Below are 17,517 nucleotides of genomic sequence, written 5' to 3'. Positions count from 1 at the left end.
GGACTAAATCTTTTAAATCTGCTAAAAATTACATTTGATAAATGAAGAACCAGTTTAAGCCAGGTGATTGCAGTGACTATGAAAGCATTTTAATAAGATACCGTACTCATTTTATAACACAGCCTTTATTTTCTGTTTCAAAACAAAATTTCCAAGAAACAAAACAAAATACTTACAATGGTTGGGTACAAATGAAATAAAAATCACAGTTTCAAAGAACCAAAATCAGACAACTGCTTAAAGGCAGATCACTTGGTTTACCAAAAAAAAAAAAAAAAGTTAATGTCAAGAAGGATTAAAATTAAGTTTAACAACATTCTATATAATGCTACATTCCCCAATTAAGAAAGGAGAGTTCACATATACAACTAAATGTTAAGAGTAAAGAAGTGGCTGAAATTCTGCATACTTCATAGTAAATTATGCATGAAAGTTTATTAACTGCATAAACTTCCTGAGTGGCTCCCATGCTGCACTAGGTCTACATGCTTAATATTCATATCAAACAAGTTACAGCTTTAAGTGATTGAGCATGACAGACCTTGAACAACTGCACTTTCCGATCAGTCACTATTTCTGCTGAGGGTATGTTCTGGACCACAAACCTCAATCTGAAATTTTAACTTATAGTGGAAAAGAAATGCAACTTAAAACAAAAACAAAAACAAAAACTTGGAAGGATGACAAGCACGCATTTAGGAGTTTATTTTACACCCATTTTTTTTTTCTCAAGAGCCCAGTTTCCCTCTTCCCTTCTTGCTTGACTTTTAGCCTTTTTGAGTTGTTTTTTTTTAATTAAAAGAAAACCTTCCAGAATGGAAACTGTTGGTTTGTACAGTCTTCCAACTATCTCAGTTGAAAATAATGTCAGTGTCACCTAGCCACTATTCCAGGCCCCTGCCTATGTTGGCTATCAAGGACCCTGACCAATGTTTGTGTTCATCCTTCACATACAAAGACTATTTCCATGGTGAACTGAAAGCATTTGGCTCCATCAAAATTCCATACTAATTGCAAAGGATTTTACCAAGTTTGAGTGTCACAATTTTACAGTCTGGATTGGTTTAAAAAAAATGAACACCAGAAATTACATTTATCAAATCAATGGCCTTTTCTACAACACACCCCCCTCTCTGATTCATCTTCAAAACAAAGGGGGGATTAAAAAAAGTCCCTAGGACACTACAGAATGAAAAAATGAACAATCTATTCTAGAAAATGGCCTGCACACCACCTCAAATCTCAAATTTCTCTAAACCAAACAGAAGATTAAATAACTGAATCCCAAACTGATGGCAAACATACTTCAGGAATGTATTTGTGCATGAAGCCTGAAATACAGTATTTGCTAACATTAAATATGCTGTAGTGTTATACAGTAAACATGTGAAACAAGGAACATGTGGCTTACAAACAGTAGCTGAGTGTTCTGGAAAAAGAAAAGGAATGCATCATTTCATCATTCAGAAAAGACAGCAAAGAAGAAAGTCAATGCCTCCAATAAACTTTAGAGATTGGATAAACACTTACCACCAACTACGATTCAACTAAAAGCATACAGCCATTTTAAGGTAAGAAAATACCACTGCAAATACCTAGCAGTATGCTAATATGCTGAATGACAGGCCACTGCTGTAGGACTGAGCAAATATGTCACTGTGGTAGTTAAAACGATTTCAACCCATAGCCCTTTAGGCACACAGACAAGAAATGCCATCTTTAATAAAAGATGCAAAGTTACAGGCACTGGACTGTCTAATTTAGATACTTTCTTACCATTTATTTTAGGACTGACTCCTAAAACTAGGTCCTACATTGCCACCAGCTGGATTTATTTCTCTGCTCTCCTTCCCCAAATCCCCAAAGCTTATTCTGCAGAGGCACGTGGCTCTCATCACTTAAACACAGATTGGTGGCAGAGTGGTGGTCCCTCTCATCTCGAACTCATGGTTAGCACTGGGACTAGGAGGCAGGCCAGATGTATAACCTGAAAGAATACTGAGAATCTAGGCAAAAAAGCAAGTTTCACAGGCAGTGTTTGCTTCTGCACCCCCAAACAGCACTGAAAACGAGGTAGATAAACAAAAGTAATTAGACTGGAATTAAATCTGGGTTTCTAAAATGATACATCCCATCATACTGTACATAACACTCCACACTCAATCCAAAAATCACAGCGGAAAAGTGCCTTTTAAACTTTCACAGATAATTTTGCTGTCAAACCATGAGAATTCATGCTTGATATAAAATTGGCAAGAAAAGGATGAAAAACAAAATGGATATTTGTTATATTACAGCAAATTACCTTAAATAGAGATTCAAGACTGCTACAAATATACATAGGGTTATTTTCATTAGATTTACACCAATACTGGTTTCATAGTCTTATGATGTTACACCCAACTTCACAAACATAGCAGCATGTACTTCATGATGAAATGCTCACATTGCCACATATGGAGATACAGTACTATTCATCAGACTTGTACTTTGAGAAGTAAACATGGTGGTTGGACATACAGACTATCCCCCAAATAAACTTTACAAGCAGGATGGTTTAGTACAACCTCTTTCTGCTACAAAAAGGAAAATGAGAAGGACAGGTTTGTGTGGTTTTCTGGAAATGGGTAGAAGGCCCTTGTTATATAGTAGGCTCTTTGTTAAGTAAGAAGGGAATTTCTGAGCTTCACCTCAAGAGTTAATTGTTTCTGGGGAGGAAAATTACCTCAGCAAGGATGAAAACAGCACTATTATATGAATTAGCAAAATTATGAAATAATGTAAAACCCCTACATAGAAAACTAGCCAATATTTACAGTCAAAGTGACTATAATCTGAATCAAACATTTAAGTAATGGGGAAAAAAAAACCCACAGTGATGTGAATAACACTGTTTTCTTCATTTCTGCACAAACTCACTTTTTTCTGTATTTTTAAACTTCTACATGTTACATATACATAATGTATACATAACATATGTTAACCCAACGACTGCGGTCAGCATGGAGACAGCAGTACACTATTCACCATCTTCAAACTTTAGAAGACTACTTTTCTTTCCAGCAAAAAATCTGAAAAGATTCTAAATATTACAAGGCACTGCAAAAGTCTGCAGGCAAATGAATGATGAATTAGACATAAAACAGAGGTGGTGGCAAAATGTGGGACATCTGATGTAGAGCAGCCATTAATAAATGTAATTGTGCATGTCATCCATGGAGGTTTTTTCATCCTGGGGTACACTGTTTAAAAGGATTACATCTAGAGAGGAAGGGATCTTAAAACCTGCAGGATTTTCACTTTATAGGTTGTAAGTCTTAATGTAATTACACAAAGCCAACTCTTATAATGAAACACGAGCAGTTTTAAAGAATTACGGATTTTAGGTGCATTGTTTTTGTACACATGGAAAACACTGCAATGCAAGCATTTGCATTACACTAATGTCCTAAAATCACTGCAACTTGCAAACCAATACTGTAGAAGAAATTTGAAGAATCTGTACATAAGATTTAGAAAGACTCACCCAAACCAGAGTATGTTTTATGAAAAGAAACTGTGGCTCTTATCAACAGCAATTCTGAAAATGCTGCCTTAGACACCCCAAAGGATAGTGACAAAATCTTTATGATGGTTAGTGTGATCCCCAGGTAAGCAATACCAGAAACATTTTTTGAAAAAGGGTACTGAATGTCACAAAGTAGACTATGCAAAAAAAAAAAAAAAAGTACACCTATTAAGTTTTCCTCATTACCTGGCAAGCTCATGGGGTAAAAATTTTAGAGAAACATGGAGGAAAATCTGTTAAAAGAAATGTTGGGTGGTAATTTGGAATGTTTACCAGTAGACAGAACTCATTATCAGATAAATATGTACTAGAAATGACCTTGAAAATTTCAGAGTATAAAGTATTTTAAATATGTATATGTGGTAGTTGATTAATTCATGTAAGAATTCCATTTGGGTGTATATATGGTAGTTGATTAATTCATGTAAGAATTCCATTTGGGTTTCACAGACTGAGCATTAGGTAACTCTGTGACCAGGCTTTTAAGATTACTATAGTTAGCCTTCTTGAAAATCAAAAGTGTATATTTTGACATTGCCTCACCTCCTCCTAAAACTGGATAAAACCCAGTAAAGTGCAACTTGACAGTGATCTCTCTCAGATTCTAAAGAGGCTGCCAAAATCATCTAAGATCTAAAATCATCTAGGATGCTATATATACTAAGAAATTATAACAACTAAAAAATGGCACCCCCCCAAAAGAAAGCTAAGGGCAACTTAAATAGTGTCCTTCGAGGGTCTACTATCTCACTGCAGGACAGTGTATACCCCGCATCTTAGAACCCTGTAAAGCCAGTGTTTCATGTGTAAGTCTCAAAACCTACAACCTACTGTGTCAAGTACATTTTACTTCAGAAGAATGGATCAATAGAGGTGTAACTTGAATCCTCTTTGTTAGGAATACAAAGATTCCCTCAAATGAGATTCATATCAGCTGCAATATATCCCTTGCAAAAGAATGCAAGCCAAACCAATGCCTCTCAGATGCTCAAAAACAATGTAGTGTGCACATGAGAAACAAGGAGATAGCTGCTTTGAATTACTATTGAAATCCTAAAGCAGCTACAGTATCTGCAGAATCAAGGAACTGTTACAGTTCTGTTTTTTCCTTTCTCTCCGCCTCACCTAAAACAAGGCTTCACTCCTCCTGCTGTGACGACGGGAAGAAAATCACATTAAAAAGGGTTCATGGTCTATATTGGTTGACAAAGTTATTCTAATTTTATATACCAAAACGTTTCCTGCAGCAAGTTACCCTGCCTTCTGTGAAAGGTAAACCTAAGATAAACATGTGAAGAATCCCATAAGACTCCGGCTGTTGGAGGGTCTCACTTCGTCCACGTTTGGGGAATATCAATTTAAATAGTTTTTATACATTTTAAAGTATCATCCAGCTGCAGATAGCAGCAGTAAAAAATGGGGGCTTCTCAGCAATTCATGGAAAGTGTCCTGGAAATGGTAATGCTCAAGCTGAGCTTATTAAAGCATTCTGAACGGTATTTTTAAAAAATCAAGTATCAAAGAGGATAGGATTTGAAGTGAAAAAACATTTCTGTGTGCAGTGTTCTATGTACAAACTGCACAGTTCTACAGAATGATGAGCTATATAAAATACCACAATGGAACAAAAAAAAAATATAGTGGAAAGTAAACTCAAATGAGGGAAAATATGGCAGAACCCAAGAAGAAGAACGTTTAGTATCTTAGGTGTCCTGAAAATAATTCTGAAAAAAATCTCCCTTTTCTTCATCATCTACTCTGATTCATTTGGGACCAGGAGGGATCGCGGATGGATTCTGCACTGATGAAGCTGGAAACGCCTGTAAATTCATTCCCGGCTGGAATGGTCCCCCAGATTGAGTAGGAATTACTACAGACTGTTGCGGTGTTCCTGAAATTCCTACCCACTGTACTGGGTACCCTGGCCCCCCCACAGCATTATACTGACAAACATGGGGCATTCCATATGATGATAATGGCCCAGGAAATGAAGGGAGTGGGAGTCCTTGTGGCAAGGAGGTTGGGACAGCTCCACGGATTTGGGACAGAGAAGAAATCCATGTTGGTGTGTAGCCCATAGTAGATGGAGTATTCTAACAAAAACAAAAATAAAAACAAAAGATCAGTTCATTTGGTCGATGCTTTTACCCATCTATATTCCTTCCTAATCTTTCTGGCTTACTCTTCCTATTATTACTATAAAAGGCTACATTTCTGTGTGCCAAGCATTGTTGCATACCTTATTTCATTTCCTCTTCATCACTGCCCTGCAAGGTAGGCATTTTCAGATAAAGAAATTGAAGATCAAAATTGCTGACACCCAATATCACTAAACAACTTGATAGTGAGGTGAGGATTTGAATAGAGTTCCAGCTAACTCCAAGGACCCTGCTAAATCTCTGTTCACGGTTCAGTGTTGTCTCATTTCTTTATGTTAGCACTACTCTTCTATATTTATTTCCTCCTCTTAGCCCCATGAATTCTCATTCAGCACCACAGACAATAGACCAGCTTACTACGTAATTCTCTGGAGACAGAGGAGCATGATTTAGTGTGGCACAGGGGAAAGAGCCTAGCATATATAGTAGGTGCTCAACAAATGTACCCTCCCCAACCAATTCTACTCATTGCCTTAAAGTCTAATGTTCCTATTGCATTTTTGGAAGTTTAAACTCAAGACCATTATGTTTTTGGCAGTACTGTGAAAATATATTCCTGCCTGACTCTCCTTATCATGTCCTATTGCGAGTATGCACATCTCTCGAGATTACTGAAATCTTATGCATATGGTAATAGTAAGTCTAACAGAAGTAAATAATTCTCACTTAGGGTTTGGTATCAGTCTCAAATGCTTAGTTCTTCTAGGTTAAATAGTCAAGCTAAATGCCTTTCAAATACGTTGAAACTAAAAGGCTTTTGCTTGACTCAAGAATGAATCGACCATATCTCTTGATGTGAAAAAACACATTTATTTCAAGTTCAGTAATCCCTTCTTCATATCAGTGTTTTTGTTCTGTTAAAGTAAAATTAAATTTAATACTTCTGATTCAGAAGGGCACATATAGTATGATTGCATTTTTATAAAGTCATTTCCATGTATCCATATACAGACACAGAAAGATATCTGAAATGTTGTTTACCTAAAGTTAGTGACAATTATTTCCAGGTAGTGGGATTTGAAGGGGCTATTTTAAGATTTGTACTCTTCCTGCATTTATTAAATTCCATAATGAACATTATTTTACAAACAATAATGTGATTTTTATTTTTAAAAAAGACAATGGAGATGACTTGTTATACTTAACCTTCTCCTGCATATTTCAAAGGAATTTGAGATTCAAATGACCTATGGTCTTTCCTCTACCAAAACACACTGCCTACTCATGTTCCACATCTTGGTGATTGGTACGCTGGAATGATAGCCAGTAGTGCAGCCAGAAACCTAGTCTTGACACCTTCCCTCTTGCCATACATCCACTCCATACTAAATCTTGTCCCTTTTCTCTCTCTCTCTTTTTAAGTAGGTCCCATGCCCAGTGTGGCGTCCAATGCGGGGCTTGAAATTACGACCCCAAGATCAAGACCTGAGCTGAGATTGAGAGTCAGACACTTAACTGACTGAGCCACCCAGGCACCCCCATTTTATCTCTTAAACATTTCTTGGAATCTAATCACTTTTCTTTATCTCAACTTCTCTTTATCTAGACTACTGTGACTAACTCTTAATTGGTCTATCAACTTCTTCCCTTAGCCCCCATAATCCTTTCTTCTTGCTTCAAGTCAGAGTAGTATTTTCAAAAGCAAATATGATGTTAACCCTAGGGCTTCAATGGCTATCCAACTTCTTCTTCTTCTTTTTTTTTTTTTTTGCTATCCATCTTTCTTAAAATAAAGACAAAGTTCCTTATCATCACCACTTTTAAGACCCTCCCAAACTCCTTAGATTCACTGCATACCAACTCCTCTCTGCTGTCTTCACTTCAGCCAAACTGGCTTACTTTTAGTCCCTCCATGATCTCTTTACCCATACATGGCTTTTGCATATGCTGTTCTTTCTGCTTGGAATTATATTCCCTCCCTTTTTCACCTAGTTAACACCTACTCATTCTTCAGATCTCTGTTCAATCATCACTTTCTCAGTGAAAGCTTGACTTCCCTTCACTAGATCAAATCTCTTACATATCTTAATTTTTCCTCTGAAGTCCTTATTACAGCTACAATTTTATATTTATATATTTATAAGTTTGACATAATTGTGACAAAATTTTCTAAGTAAGGCCACAAATCGGTAACAAGCAAGAACATGAGATTATGAGATCAGTTTTCCACACAAAGATGTAATCAACTGAACTCAAAATACAAAAATAGTTCCTACTTTGTGCTAGTCACTCTAAAGGTGTTAGCTCATTTAATCCTCACAGCAATCTTGTAAGGCAGGTAAGTATTATCTCTGTTTTAAAGACATGGAAATTGAGGCACAGATGACTTGCCTATAGTCACACACCTGGTAAGTGACTGAGCTGACACTGGAACCCAATTCTGTTTAAAGACCTTCACCACTTTTGTTCATACTCCATTTTCTACTCACTCTCCCTCCAAAGATCCCCCATTATACTGCAAACAACCACCCTCCTACTAGTCAACAAAAGTCTCCATTCACAGAGTACTCAGAGGATCTGTCACTGGCAGCACCAATGCATTTATGCCTTGAAATCTGCCTCTAAAGTCTTCCAATTTTTACAATGGTGATACTATCTGTGTATAAATCGGTGCCAGGAGTAAGATAAATACACAGAATCCCCAAGAAATATACTGCTTACTAGTTTGGGAAATCTAGGCTTTTGAAATTTTTATTCAACATTAACACTAACTGTATTTTCAGACTCTCTTTACCAAACTATATGCAATGACTACAAATATACACATACATGTACACAAATACAACACACACACACACACACATAAATATATCTCTTTCAATTATGAGGGTTCAGATTCTAAGCCCTGATTCACATTTTAATAGATTTACTCATTGTGAAAAAGTGATACTTTAAAAATTCAAACACAGGGAAGTACAAAGTAAAGAAGGCCCAAATTCCACCATCCCGCATATTGTTAATGGCTTTTCCTATTTCTGTGTGTATATACATATATCTAATGTACATAATTTTAAACAAATACTGTATATATTGTTCTATAAGCCTGCCTTCTTCCCACTCCAGAATGCATTGAGGACATCTTTCTATATCTCAACTGCATGTACATCTAAGACCATATGCAATTAACTAGGCATCTCATCCCATAAATTTAAGATGTCTTTCACAATATTCTAGCTTAAAGAGCTTTAAAATTATTTTTCAAACTGAACAAATAAGATCACTTAGTAGTTCTAAGAATACTGACATACAACATATGATAGCTTTTCCTCAAAACCCAAACTCTTGCACCACAGGACTGAATTAACCATCACTCTAGATGCTTTCTTTTTGATACTTGATGGTTATTTTTTTCAGGTATAAGAGTCTAAAACAAGGGACAGCAATCTACAGCATGCCACCTCTTTTTGCAAGTCAAGTTTTAATGGAACAAAGCCACGTGCATTCATTTATGTTTTGTTTATGGCTGCTTTGTCCTACAACAGAGCTGACTAGTTCAACCACACAACTTGAAAGTGTTTACTAACTGGCCCCTTCTCAGAAAAAGTTTGCTGACCCCTGGTCTAAAAGATAATTTGCTCAGACATAATGAATCTAGACAAGGATAAAAGTCTCTATGTTGTCAAATCACACCATTCTCTCATAGTGACTAAGTGAATCGATTTTTATGGTTTTAGTTCTTTTTTTTTTTTTTTTTTAAATAAGCTCCATGCCCAGCGTGGAGCCCAGCGTGAGATCAAGACCTGAGCTGAGATCAAGAGTCAGACCTTTAACTGACTGAGCCACCCAGGAGCCCCTGGTTTTAGTTCTCATAAATAAAGAGGAATATGTAAAAACAACTTACTTCATATACTTTGTTCCAGTTGTCTGCCTCTAGTTTGTGTTGACTCTGTTTGAGTTGGTTTAAACTTGGCTTAATAAGAGAATTTCCTACTGTTTCCTTTGTCCAGTCATCAACCAGTTTATGTAAGTCGTCTGTGAACATCCCTTTTTTACTAGCTGGAGATTGCTGGCATGATGCTACATTACTTTCCACACACAGTGGATCTAGAAGAAAAAACAGGAAAACCATAAAAAGGAATTAAAACTGACAAATACTGTTCTTCAGCCAATAATGCAGTTGACAGAACCCCACATATGGGGTGCAGATAGGGTAACCAGACATGCAAGTTTATCTGGGACAGTCCTGGTTTAAAAGCTGCTGCCCTGGAGTAATTATTAACAGGGTGCCTTTAACTCTCAAAAGTTTTCTCTTGTTGGATGACAAATTATATGGTCACCTTGGTATAAGTCAAATAAGGTATAAGTTATTAGTCAAATATAATAAACAGTATCTTTAAAAACAGTACCAATTATAATCTTTACATTAGTTTCCTCAGATAGATACTTAGAAGAGTTTTTAAAAACAATCATAGAATGTTAAAATTGAAAAGAACCTTAGAAGTCTAATCCAAACCACTTGTTTTATAATGGACAAATGAGCCCCAGAAAAGGTACAATGATATGCCCGAGTTCTTGCAGTTAGTCATCAGCTGAATCAGGCGTAGAATGCTGAAACGTAGACAAGGATGCTCTCTCTTTTCAGTATACCATACTGACTTTCAACAAGCATCAGAAAACTAGAATCTCATTTAACTTTTTAACCAATATTTTTGTTTGTTAATGATAAACAAATGGCAGAAACAAAATGCAGAAGGTGTATGAACCTCATGAGTTGTAGAGCATAAGATGTCCAAAACAAATGAAACAAATCAATTACAGAAGTCTCTGTCAGCAAAAAATTTCCTAATCTGAACATCACACTAAGTCTAAATTATTCAGTATTATTATACACACTTACTAAATCATTCTCATAGAAAAAATTCATAAAGGTCCAATTCCTCTGATTTACAAGCCAGAACTTATAGAGTGGGTTTAAAATGAATTTTAGGAAATACAGTTTTGAAATATAAGCACAATAACATTTTCAGGAATTTTATTAAACAAGCATATGAAAATTTCTTGTACATTTGTTATGGTACTTTTTTTAATTGTGAAAAAATATGTAAATTGCCAACGATGATGCAAGAAGCCTCCATATTAACACTTTCAAAGTAATTTTCTTTATCATTTTTGAAACTTATAACAGACCTGTGATATAGGCTCAACAAGTATTCTATTTTTTGGATGAGAAGAATGGGATCCAGAAGCTGAGGTTATATGCTGGGGCTAGAACCCAGGTATCCTGACAGTTAGGTCAGTGTGCTTTCCACTGTACCATACCAACCCAAGAATACACTGGGAAATGAATGGGGAACTTGCTTCAAAAGGAGGAACATGATAATCTTAATGAGTGCTTATACAAAGTCTGTGATTCTCAATGAACTCTGCATTACTGAAAGCTTAGATTCAAGGGGATTAAATATTAAATGAAAACATATTAATGAAAATTGCTTAAGAAGAGTTTAATGAATTAACTGGACCACATTCACATATACAAAAGTTTTATAAAAAATCATGTATACTACCTTTTGGGCAACCATGAGTTACCAAAATGACATACCAATTTTGCTGGAATTCCCTCCTTTTCTAAGACTTAAAACCCGAAGACAACAAGTCAGCCTATAATAAAGAAACTTTTTCCCCCTGTTATCCCTCTGCACATTCATCTCATTCTCTGTCAACTCCAGTGATGGAACAAATAGCAGAACAATATTGGGGAAGACTTTGGAGCTGAAGCCTTTTAAGATTGTCTTCTTACCCTGGAAAAATGTCAGTTGGTAGGAGTAAAATGGAGACATCAGCAGGTAGGAGTAAAATGGAGACAAGAGCCAGAACCATATACACATTAGTGCGAAAATTTTTGTTCACCTAGCTTCTCCTAAGGAGTATTTCTGTGCTCATTCCCCTTAGTTTCTAAAAAAAATGTGTTGCATAGAGCTAAGTTTGAATGTCATTCATTTAAGAACATTTCTGCACTAAGGGAAAGCCTAATGTCAGGATTCTTGTGTACAACTCTGATGGAACAAGTGATCTTGAACCTTCAACTGATGGTAATGATAGCGGCACAATAGCCAGCAAGTGAAGAAATGATTAACAAACCAAACAGGTATTGAAATGAAACAGGAACTGAGGGCAAGACTCCTAAGTAGGCAACAGAAAGATATGCACACACATACCTTCCAGAAGTTATCAAGAACAACGTGCTATATGAGAAGAAAAAAACATTATGTGAATGTTATCCGGTGCCTAACTCATACCTTATACATGGAAAAGACAATTATTTATTGATTTCATTTAAGAGTTACTCACATACCATAAAAGACCACTTAAAGTTCACAAACTAGAAAATAGCTACATGAAAAGAAGTACTGTACAAATGTTTTAACAGTTATAAAAAACGTCAACATAACTTATTACTTAAAACTTCAGAGATACTCTTTAATATTCATTTCTTACTGATCAAATGAATAAAACCAGAGTATGGTCCTTGTTGTTCTTTTCTGTTTTTTCCCCAAGGTGATGCCCCCATTCAGACAGTTTTAGTGACCACCCCACTGCAAATGTTCCCATCTCTTATCTCAAACCTTGACCTCTCTTCAATCCAATTTCAGAACCCAAATGCGTTTTTCCACTTGGATGTCAATAAATTATTCAATTCAATACACCTAGAATCAAACCTAACGTGGTCTTGGCATAACAGTTCACCTAAATGTCATATTTCTATGATATTTTTCATATTTTCTCCAAACTACTCAGACTCCGAACATTTGGATCTCACCAAAGATATACAAATATCCAGTCATCACCACATCATGGCAATTCATCCTATACAACATCTCTTGCCTATTTTCACTTCCACAATTCTCTAAGCTCTTAATCATCTCATACATGGAATGCTATGATTACAATGATCTAAATGGACTCACTCCCTAGCTCTAGCCAATACATTCTTCACATTGCCACCAGATTAGTATCAGTTAAATGCTGTTTTCAGCATTTCACTCTTCTGTTCAACCCCCCCTCCCACTTCAGAGGTTTCTTAACCTCCAAACAACTGTGGGTTTTTAACTTGTTTAGGTGGCAAAGTCATTGGTAGTAGTCATGGTTATCCTTGCAGAACAGATATTTATTATCCCTAAACAAACATACTATTTCATTTATTAAGCTTAAATATATAATTATGTGTTAGATCAGGGACATTATCTTACACCAAACTGTAGCACAGACAAGCTATGGCAGTTGCCAAAAGTTCTTTTTTAAAGTATGTAAGAAAAACCTTCTAATTCTAATATCAACCCTCCATTTCATCCAACTGTTATATTCTCTTTCTTGGAAATAAATCTTACATTTTAACATTTGCATGCCTTTATATCATACAATTCTACCTATAAACAATACTCTTCCCACAGCACTTCACCAATTTTAATCCTGTCCATTTATCCTTCAAGACCAACTCAAATACTACAAGCTGTATGTAGCAGTCTCAGACCACTATCACCCTCTATAATCCTCCATTGCCTCCTCTCAACCCACTGTAGACACAATTTATGGTATTAGGAGGCAATGCAGAATAGAACAAAGAACCAAGGCTTTGTTTGGGGTTAAACAGATTTGGATTCCCTCACTTATGAACTGAGGTTCTAGGGAAGTAGTTTAATCTCACTAACTTTAGTCTTCTTACCTATAAGAGACAGACATTAACTTCTACCTACCTTACAGTTATTTTGAGGATTGAGATTATCAAATGCAATTATGTTTCAGGGTCCCCAAGACCACTCACAGATTCAGTGATTCAATCAAAGGTGTAAGGACTCAACATATAGTTGTATTCACAGCTAAGTTTATTACAGTAAAAAGATGCATGATAGGATCAGCAAGGGAAAAAGACACAGGAATCTAGAGAAATTTATGCACAGACTTCCTATTATGAGGGGGCACACTTGAGCATACTCCTTTCTCTCAGCAACGAAAAATGCAGTACACCAAAGACATGAGAACTGAACTAAGACAACTGCCAAAGACTGAGACTGACCACTGGGAGACCCACATGTGGGAAAGATCCGAAGAGTACCACAGAGGTAATGCAACTGAACTGACATTGGAACAACAGACCAAAGAAGATAGGCTAGAACTCACAAGGTAAAAATAACTGGTCTCAGTTTGTTGGGCAGCCAACAATTGGTTTTGACTCGGGTCATGATCTCATGGGTCGTGGAATTGAGCCCACATAGGGCTCCACACTCAGCAGGGAGTCTGCTTGAGATTCTCTCTGCCCCTCCCCCCACTTGTGCATGATCGCGTGCACGTGCACTCTCTCTCTAAAATAAATGAATAAATCTTTTAAAAAAACTGGGTCAATTACTTCCTAATAAAAAAAGAAATCAACATTCTGTTCCACCTTACACTATACCACCCTACACCAGTTAGAATGGCAAAAATTGACAAGGCAAGAAACAACAAATGTTGGAGAGGTTATGGAGAAAGGGGAACCTTCTTACACTGTTGGCGGGAATGCAAGTTGGTACAGCCACTTTGGAAAACAGTGTGGAGGTTCCTCAAAAATTTAAAAATAGAGCTACCCTATGACCCAGCAATTGCACTCCTGGGTATTGACCCCAAAGACACAGATGTAGTGAAAAGAAGGGCCATATGCACCCCAATGTTCATAGCAGCAATGTCCACAATAGCCAAACTGTGGAAAGAGCTGAGAGGCCCTTTAACAGATGAATGGATAAAGAAGATGCGGTCCATATATACAATGGAATATGACTCAGCCATCAGAAAGGATGAATACCCAAATTTTACATCAACATGGATGGGACTAAAGGAGATTACGCTAAGTGAAATAAGTCAAGCAGAGAAAGTCAATTACCATATGGTTTGACTTATTTGTGGAACATAAGGAATAGCAGGGAGGACATTAGGAGAAGGAAGGGAAAAATGAAGGGGGGTAATTAGAGGGAGAGATGAACCATGAGAGACTATGGACTCTGGGAAACAAACTGAGGGTTTTAGAGGGGAGGGGGAGGGGGATGTGTTAGCCCAGTGATGGGTATTAAGGAGGGCACGTACTGCATGGAGCACTGGGTGTTATATGAAAACAATGAATTGTGGATCACTACATCAAAAACAAATGATGTATTATATGGTGACTAACATAACATAATTAAATTAAATTAAATTAAAAAAAGAAGTAAAAAAATCAACATTCTACATGGGATTATTTTTTTAAGATTTTATTTATTTGAAAAAGCAAGTGAGCGAGAGAGAGAGCATGTGCGCATGCGCGTGAGCAGAGGGGCGGAGCAGAGGGAGAAGGAGAAGCAGGACAGTCTATTCTCCAATAAAAGTAATTAGGATTCCTTTTGGAAACGGTGGCTCCTAAGACTGGGGCAGGAAATATAGAAAATTAGCCTAGAGCACCTTCTGGTGCTAGTAAGTAAAAAAAAGTTCAAAAACAAAATTATACACAATAGCTGACTGGTACTCCTCAAAACTTTCAGGGTCATCAAAAACAAGGAAGTTCTGAGAAACTGTTAGAGCCAAGAAAAGCCTAAGGAGACATGAACACTAAATAATTTGGTACCCTGGATGGGATCCTGGGACAGAAAAAAGATAAGGTAAAAACTAAGGAAATCAGAGTGAAATATGGACTTTAGTTAATAATAATGTATCAAGATTGGTTTATTGGTTGTGACAAATATACCATATGAAGGTAGGATGCTAGTAATTGGGAAAACTGGGTGTGGGGTACTCTCAGTACTACCTCATGGAAATTGGAAACTCTCTGTACTATCTTAACAATTTTTCTATAAATCTAAAACTGTCCCCCCAAAATAAAGCTTAATTTTTAAAAATCTTAGCAGATGTAGTCAAAGTGGTACTTTTAGGAAAATTTATAGCATTAAAAGCTTGTATTATAAAATGAAAGGTCTCACGCAACAACAATCTTAGCTTCCGGGGTACCTGAGTGGCTCAGTTGGTTAAGCAACAGACTAGTGATTTCATCTCTGGTGATGATCTCAGAGTGCTGGGACTGAGCCCCGAGTAGGGCTCCATGCTCAGCGGGGATTCTGCTTAAGGAGTCTCTCTCAATCCTCTCTCCTTCTGCTCCTCCCCCCACCCCGCTTGTTGGCACATGCTTGTGCTCACGTGTGCTCCCTGTCTAAAATAAATAAATAAATCTTTAAGAAATAATCTTAGCTTCCATTTAAAGAAATTAGAAAAAGAGCAAAATAAAAACAAGGCATGTGTAGGAGGAAGAAAATAATAAAGAGTAGAAATCAATGAAAGTTAAAACAGGAAAACAATAAAGAAAACCAATAAAAACAAACACTGGATATCTTTGAAAAGATCAATAAAATTGATAAACCGCTATCAAGACTGACAAGGAAAAAAAAGAGACGACACAAATTACAAATATCCAGAAATGTCTGGCATGCCAGGAAAGACCTGAGAAAGGAGAAAGTACCAATCACTCAATTCCGGCTGAACTTCAGTTCCTGCGCAAGCAGGAAATAAATTCAAAGGTTGTCTTATAAAGTGAAGCTTGAAAGTGTGCCTTCTCACAGAGATCCCCTTGACAAAAACATCCAGATGAGGCATTTAATGAAATCTTCTGACAAATCATTGGCTCACCACTAAATGTACTGGCTAAGGTGTGACCATCAGCATGCCAGACTTAAAAACAAATTTTTTTTAAATTTGCAAAGAACTCAATGGCCATACACTGCAGGGAATACAGAGTAGTGTTGGAAAATCAGTAAACAAATAAGTAGCAACAAGAAAATACCATAACAATAATAAACAAACAAACAAAATACAACAGACCTTGGTGGGGAAGAGGGTGGAAGAATCTGATACCAGAGCTGTTACAATATATTATCTATAATGTCCAGTTTTTAATCACAAAATAAGATACATGCAAAGAAACAGAAAAGAATGCCACATATACAGAAAAAAAGTCAACAAAAACATCCTGAAGGGGGCCTAGATTTTGGTCTTAGTAGACAAAATCTGTATTCAAATTTAAGGAAACTATGCCTAAAAATTTAAAGGAAAGTATGATAAAAATGTCTCACACTAAATAGAAAATATTAAGAGATAGAAACGTTTTTTTAAAAATAGAAATTCTGGAGTTTAAAAATAACTGAAATAAAAAATTCACTACAGTGGCTCAACAACAGATATTGATGAAGGATAGTTAGAAGGCAGGCAGGCAGGGACAAGGGGCCCTCCGTCCTAAGAGGAAACCACCCTTAAAAGGATTTTACACCATTCTGGGAGGAGCCCTCTACCCTTTCCCATATGACAAAAACCTGATTGGATGACAGGCACAGGGAAGCTTAATTAGATGAAAACAGCCCACCAACAAGCCCATAAAAAACCCTAGACTTAGAAACTGGTGGCAACCCTCTCGGGTCCCCTCCCTCCTTGGGAGCTCTGGACTATCACTTTGCTATCACTCCATAAACCTTGCTTTGCTGCCCACCACTCTGTCTGGTCTACCTCTTCATTCTTCAAAGTGGCCTGACAAAGAACCGTGCTCACCCACGCAGAAAAAATCCTTAACAACCTGACTGGAAGAGAGCCCAACAATAGGATAGGCAATGGCCTCTGGCCCATTTCTTGGCATGAAAAAGATGAGCAGGGTCAGTCAATTTTCTATCTCTGGAATCTGACAAGGGCCAGTTAAGCAGGAATTGGAAAGTCAAAGAATGCTTTGGATCATAACAAACTAAAGCCATCTGCAAGTCAAAGTTCTGGGGAAACAGAAACTACATAAAAAGAGCAAGTCACTTAAGAACAAAT

General features: G+C 36.8%; 1 protein-coding gene across 3 annotated transcripts in view; it reads right to left on the bottom strand.

Annotated features, from left to right (window-relative positions):
- Nucleotides 1-123: 123 nt before the first annotated feature.
- The window catches only part of WNK3 (WNK lysine deficient protein kinase 3), a 155,809-nt gene continuing 138,415 nt past the window's right edge, over nucleotides 124-17,517 (bottom strand). For all 3 annotated transcript variants that reach the window (XM_027609128.2, XM_027609129.2, XM_027609130.2), the window contains 2 exons: nucleotides 9,569-9,771; nucleotides 124-5,661 (listed from right to left, as the gene is read on the bottom strand). In XM_027609128.2, the coding sequence (XP_027464929.1) occupies nucleotides 5,332-5,661; nucleotides 9,569-9,771 (533 nt within the window). In that variant the 3' untranslated portion in view covers nucleotides 124-5,331. The remainder of the gene's footprint in view (nucleotides 5,662-9,568; nucleotides 9,772-17,517) is intronic.

Source organism: Zalophus californianus, chromosome X (genome assembly GCF_009762305.2).
Source record: "Zalophus californianus isolate mZalCal1 chromosome X, mZalCal1.pri.v2, whole genome shotgun sequence".
In the NCBI taxonomy this organism is placed as follows: Eukaryota; Metazoa; Chordata; class Mammalia; order Carnivora; family Otariidae; genus Zalophus; species Zalophus californianus.
This window is presented reverse-complemented; position numbering and strand designations above follow the sequence as displayed.